We start from the raw sequence: 6619 nt of genomic DNA on the forward strand, positions 1-6619 counted from the left end.
GAGCAGCGTGCTGGGATGCCAGGGTCAGACGTGCCGGTTAATCAAAAATTGGTAACAGTTGTGGTTTTTTTAATTAAGTTTGGAATTAAAATAAATAAATAGGCAAAATTAACCCACTGCTTCACAAATATTTATCGGCATCTCTTCCTTACCCCGAAAGGAGGCAAATTCACTTCCAAAACTTAAATTTCTTCCAATTTCCTGGCAAGATACTCGCTAAAATGACACAAATTTGGCTCAGCACCTGACCGGTTTCCCGTACCTGTATCCCTGTCGGAGCTGGAAAGCGGTGCCGACACTTCGGCGAGAGCCGCCAGCGTGGCGAGCACGGAGGTCGTGGAGTTGGCAAACTGCACCGTCGAGACGTGCGAGCCACCTGCGCGGGGAAGAGGAGAGCAAACGGAAGGATTGGCAGGACCTGCCACACCGAAACAGCGAATAAAGCGGCCAGAACGCAACGGTTTTGTCATCTAGACAGAAAGCCATCAGCTACGGAGTATTTTCTGGGCTCCCACGGGTCAATGGAGAAAGGGAGGAGGGACAGATCATTTTTTATTTTCTCCTAAAAGCACTTTGACGCTACTTGAGGATGGACTGTACCCACTCCAGATATTTTATGATATTTTTTAATGAATTTAAAACAAATATGAAGCTCTTTCTGAATCAAAGAACAGCGAATGTGAAGGGATTTGCGCCAGTTTTACTGTCAGAACCGCAGAAAGGCCGGCTGTCGGCCGGGCACTTGGCGTGCCAAGCTCTGATTGACGTGTTCGGCTTTCCGAGCCGCAGCCGCGCTGCCCGACGACACTGGAGCCTGGCTGCCGGAACGTCGCGCAGAGCGGTTACTACGCGCGTAATTCCTCAGCTTGGCGTCGTACTGCAGCTTTCAGAACGGCAAAAGCTAGAGAATATATTCAACTCGTTTGTTGCTACGAGTAAATTACAGCACCCGTGTTCTTTCTCGCTTGGGAAAGGCTCCAAGTGCCGTCTCCAGCATCACTTCACGCCCCAAATGTTTCAGCACAAGCCAGTTAACTCAAACTAACTCAAATTTCTGCTCAAACACAGAGATCGGCCACACAGAGGGCTGGATTTCAACGTGCTGGGCGTGCAGGTCCTTTCCTCCCCCCGTCTGGGGTTCGGTGAAAGAAAACCCACCATTACCGCATCGGGGTATTGATTTGAGCGAGATAAACAACCCTTCTCGCTTCCAAAAAACAATGTTTCTTCCTCCAATTGACCGCAGTCGCTCCTATTCAAAGGCAGACTCAATAAGAATGGAACAGGAAATTAACTAAACGGGCGCAAGCTCACTGCACAGAGCCCCCAATTCCTCTTTAAAAAAAAAAAAAAAAAAAAAAAAAAGAGATCCTGTACCTCATTGCCCCTGGAGAGAAACAGATTTTAAGCACACAAAGGGAAGTTCATCTAAAGTTTCCTTGCCTTAACCCTTGCAACCTATTTTCTCTCTTTCTCGCTGCCTCCTGACTTTCCAAAGGTTCTCGAGGGATTTCTTTTCAAAGAACGATCCTTTCGAAAGGCTAAGCAGAGAACACCACAGGCTTAGCGACTGTTTCCAGCGGTTTGGAACCAGATTTCTTCTATCTAAAGACAGTTTATTCCCATTTCAAAACTTTTTCAATAAAGAGGGAATTCAGGAGAGACAGGAACAATTATTAGCTGCAAGTGTTCAATAAGAGATTTTCGTTGTAACGAAGGCGCAGTCGCTGATGCCCTCTTGTGGGAAATGAGAAAAAAAAAAAATCTCCTGACATGGCCTAGAGCAGGAGCCGCCGGCGATTTTCTCGCTGACCGATGCCTGGGGAAAAGCCCGGGGTATTTTAGTCCCGTCGCACGTGGACAATAAGCCACCGCCGGGCTGCGGGCACTGAAAAAGGCGATTACGCCGCAGGATATATGGGGAGAGGTGCCGCGAGAGCCAGGGATTTACGGGGCCAGTGCCACGAGCTCATCGGGAGCCCTGCCTGCGGCCGCTCACGGATTCAAGGGACTCGGGGCGAGCGGCTCGCTCAGCCCAGCAGAGCAGAGGCAGAGAGGGGACGGGACCGATTTCCACATCGAAGGGATGAAGGCGAGGGAAAAGAAGAATGATTTCAACCAAAGGGCTGCGGTCGTACCAGGAAAAAGTCTGAAGAATGTGTTAAAGCTGGAAATCGGCCGTTTTCTACCCGCCTTTAGCGGGAGTTGGCCTCTGTGATGCCCACCCGGCTTCGAGGCAGTGCCAGACCCCTCTGCAGGGACAGCGGCGCCGGCCAGAGCGTCCGCCGGGCACAAAAACCCCGAGTTTTACACCCCTTGGGGTTTGTGGAATATCCTTGACTGAAGACGTGCGCCAGTCACGCTGCATCGTCCTCACAGGTGGAAGAGGATCGCTTTGGGTTCTAAAGGAGGGTTTGTCAGCCCCAAAAGCTTTGAGAGCAAGTCTGGAGCGCTGCTGAGGTCGCTGTGGGCAGGCACAGGCAGAGAGGTGAGGGTGGGACTGCAAAACACCAGAATTTGGGATTTTAAAAGCACTCTCCAGCAAACATTCAGGCATGTGAACAGTGCCACCGACCAAAGAATTACTCCCACGCAGAAGTGTCTGCAGGATGAGGCCACACAGCTTCACAAAAGTTGTGCTTAGCAGCCTCCTTGAGACTGAAAAGAAACAATGGTTTGGATTGCCCCAAAAACTGAAAATTCACTTTATTTTGAAAATTGGAATTACACAAAAAAGAATTCGCACCCAGCCTGAAGTTAAAAGCGTCGGCCCCACCAAAACAAGGCTCAGAGAACAATGAGGAACTTAATTATTTCCATCTAAAGTGTGGGGCAGAAGAAACAAGGAGTGAGCCACGTACCCAACGGACCTGCCCACTCTGTGTAAGTGTTGAGTGAGGGAATTCCAGAGCAAAACATTCGTTCTACTCTCGTAGCCCGCAAAGAACAAAGCAAACCGCTCCCCAACCGCTCAGGATTTGGCGAGAATTCTCGTTATTCCTCTGTTGCAATCAGCCAAACTCTTTTTCTCAAGCTCTGTTGCTCGGAACAGACCTGGAGCAGCCCCGCAGCTGAGCTCAGCCGCTTCCAGTGGAACCACCTTTATTTACACCAGCCAGAAATCTGCTTTGTTACCTCCGACGGCAAAAACATTCCGGGGCAGGAAGCAGCAGTTGGGTGTGTTTGGCTCCACTTCACCGCTTTTCCTCCACGGAATAACCATCTGCCCTCTGCTGGTAAGCTGTCTCAGCAACTTTTTTGCAAGATTTCCCCACTCAAGGTCACACAAAACCTTACCTGAGGTTGTTTTGGTGTTTGCGGAAGAGCCGAGGCTGGTGAGATTGAGAACTTCTCCTGACGCAAGGATGAACGGAGAGGTGAGAGTCACAGTGCTGGTCACGGGGTTCGTTCTCTCTGGATGAGCGTTCACCTGGTTCTGCATTGCTTCCTAGGAAAGAGAGCGGGGTCAGGCACACATCCCACATGTTTCGAGGATGCTAAATCCCACAAAAAGCATTTCAGAGGCATTTTTATTTCTCTCCGCAGCACGTCAGGGACACCAGAGCAAAAGCTGTGAGAAAACTGCCACCTCAACTTGGCCACTGTCGAGATGCGTGGCGACAAAATAAACCTCATCCACCTCCACGTGTCTAGTTCTGCAAACAGAAAATCATCCCATGGGACACAAGAGGATCCCTCTCACTCCAGCTGCAGGTCAGAAAATTACGAACAAGCTTTCTCCCTCCTCAACCTACCTGCAGCATCACCAGCATCTCCGGATTGTTCTTGTCCAAAGCGATATCAAAAGCCGATTTATCAAACTTGCTGAAAGCGTGGACGTCAGCTCCGTACTTGAGGAGCAGCTCCACGACGTCTCGGTGGTTGTGCTCCGTCGCCCAGTGCAAAGCCGTCATTTTCAGCATGTCCTTGGCGTTTACATCAGCCCCGTTCTGAAAGAAATAAACGTTAATTGTCCGGACGCCATCTCCTCTCGATGTCTTTAACAGGGACACCAACACTTCACTCCAAGGGCTATTTAGACTCAGCCTTAAATGAGACTTAATTTACTCTACTCACCCTAATTAGCAGTTCTACAATGTGAGTGTGTCCGTCAGCCGCAGCCATGTGGAGCGGCGTCCGGTCCACTTTTGTCCGGGCATCTCTGCTGACGCCAGCGCGAAGCAGCACCTCCGCCGTCGAATAGTGGCCGTACTGGGCAGCGAGGTGAAGCGGCGACGTCCCGAGCTGCGCGGGAATTTGGAAGAGCTGCCGTCAGTTCACAGCAAGAGAGGACAGGCACTGTAATCACCACGGGGCATTAAAATGACAAAGCTTCTGGGAAAAATTAATTTCACTTTTTTTTTCTCCGCTCAGAAATAAGGGGCTGCACATCCAATAATTTTCCCAGTGAACGTTAAACTTTTTAGGGATCTTGATGTTCTCTGGTAAGTTGAAGATCAAACCCGCTTCTCCTTCCTCCACCACGCCGTCCATTCATCGCTGAGCGGCTTCTCCAAGCCAACAGCTCTGCCAGTTCCATATCACGACAGATAATTTCCCCAGCGTTTAGGGAAGGGCAGCATGACAACATCACCAGGCTCTGTGACCTCTCGATACAGTTATCTTCATCTCCCAAAGTTCTGACTGAACAAACTGCTAAGTTAGAAATTAAGACAACTGGTGATGGAAAATGGCCACCGACAGCTCGTTCGTTATAGTCCAGTTCCCTGTTTATCCAACTGGTTTTCTTTGGTTTCATTAAAGCTTTTCTTTCCTTTCCAACCCAGGATGGGCTGGTTTTCAGGATTTTAAGTAAACAAACAAAAAAAAAACCCCAAAGATTAATTTCTTGATTGAGAGAGTTTAAACAATTAAATGAAGTGTTCTTAAAAGCACTTCCTATTGCTGAGAGGTTTAACAGTTCCTCCGATTTGACCTGACTCATCATTTATCTCAGCTGGTGGGAACGGCACTTCTCAGAACACCAAACCCCGTGCTCATCGCTGTCCGGGACAGCACGGTCCTTACGATCGCGCTCTCCTGCGTCAGGCAGAGATCAATCTTTACACAAACATCAATTCATCTTTGCCTGAGGACAGTCTTGGTTTTTAAGGTGCTTCATCTGGAATCTTCTCCGCCACAGAAACCCAGAGACGCTTTTTCTGCCAGTCCACACCCCGGCGGGGCTGCTCCAGTTCCCATTCGTACCCTTTAGGCTCAGCCCTAAAGAGCGCCCACGCGACCCCGTCCGCAGAGAAACCCAACGCCCACCCTCCGACGTACCCAGTCCGTGGTGAAGGGCGCGCCGCTCGCCATCAGCTTCCGCACTTCGTCATCTTCGCCTTTGCGAGCGGCTTCCAGCAACCTCTTCCCTAGGTCCACCAAGGACATCTTCAAACATGGGAACGAGCCTTTGCCAAAAGCTGCTTCCAAAGGTGGGAGCAAGAGAAGGAAAAGAAACGAAAAGCAGTGAGGCAGAGATGTTTTAAAAGCGCTGTACAGCCATGGCCCACCTGGACACATCCTTCAGAACCAGGCACAACACGATCGGAAATATTAATCTTATCTTTCTGTTCCGTGCCCCGAAACATCAAGATCTCCTGCAGAACCCCGCTCACCTCAACAGCGCCGTGCACGGACACCGAGGCTGGCCCATGTGGATCCCGTTCCGAGAGCAGAACCTGCGAAAGCAACAGCAAAGCTCTTCGCAACAGTTTGGTTTTTAAAGCACGTTAAGAACACGATTTTGATCTCCGAGACGCTCTCTCTGACCCCAGCACTAGAACGAAGGGTGGGGGAACGATCCCTGTGCTGGGCTGGTAGAGGGTAAGCAGCACTGGGGCCCTCAGTTGTTTTTTTTCCTTCCATTAAAATTTTATGAAATAGTTGGGAAACTCTCCTTCTTTCTTATTTCTTGTTCTTTCAAGAGAAACATCCCACCCTGTCCTCAGTGACCACTAGAGCCAGCTGTCAGTAGCCCAAGCCCTTTAAAATAAAGCCTGACACCAAACCTCACCCTAAAACCCATCCGGACACGCTGCCCACATCGCCTCCCTCCACAATCTCATTTTATAAAACTATTTTTTGCTTTTTCCAGGTGTACAGTCATCACGTGCAACACCTGAAGCTTGAAAGTCCGGAGCCCAGAGCAGCTGCTGAGCGTTCACCCCGCAGCCGGGACCTTTGACGCGTCTCCGACGCCCGTGTTTGACTCCCACAACCCCTCTGCCCTTTGCGATTTCCCAGTTTGGGGTTTCGGGTTTTTGGTTTTTTTTTTTTGCACTTCTCGTGGAGCAGAGAACATTTCTTAAACGTTCCTTCTCGTCGCCCACGTCGAAAACACTCGCATGTTTTCCGAGCACGAGCAGCTGCACCGAACTCGTGTGCAGAGCCAACCACCGGCTGACGTACTGGCGGGACTGGAGTTCACCGCGCCGGGACGAGAAAGGAGAAGCTGGAGCATTAACAAAAACCATCAGTTTTTCCTCAGTTATTAGTATTTTGAGGCCTCTCCTTATGGGAAAAAAGCCTTGTATAGTTACAACAAATGCCTTATCAGTCTGAGGCTCCCTCACTTTTATTTTTTAATCTTTTTTTTTTTTTAATTTTTTTTTTAAAT

The 6619-nt window shown here is 49.6% G+C and overlaps 1 protein-coding gene across 1 annotated transcript; it reads right to left on the minus strand.

Annotated features, from left to right (window-relative positions):
• Positions 1-262: 262 nt before the first annotated feature.
• GABPB2 (GA binding protein transcription factor, beta subunit 2) lies at positions 263-5391 on the minus strand (the record flags this gene model as incomplete). The annotated part of the gene is made up of 5 exons (XM_010075627.1): positions 5284-5391; positions 4078-4245; positions 3756-3950; positions 3298-3448; positions 263-376 (listed from the first exon to the last, which is right to left on the minus strand). Coding segments are annotated over exons 1-5 (736 nt in total), but the record flags the coding sequence as incomplete, so codon positions are not given.
• Between the last annotated feature and the right edge of the window lie 1228 nt (positions 5392-6619).

This window comes from Pterocles gutturalis, unplaced genomic scaffold (genome assembly GCF_000699245.1).
Source record: "Pterocles gutturalis isolate BGI_N339 unplaced genomic scaffold, ASM69924v1 scaffold40427, whole genome shotgun sequence".
In the NCBI taxonomy this organism is placed as follows: Eukaryota; Metazoa; Chordata; class Aves; order Pterocliformes; family Pteroclidae; genus Pterocles; species Pterocles gutturalis.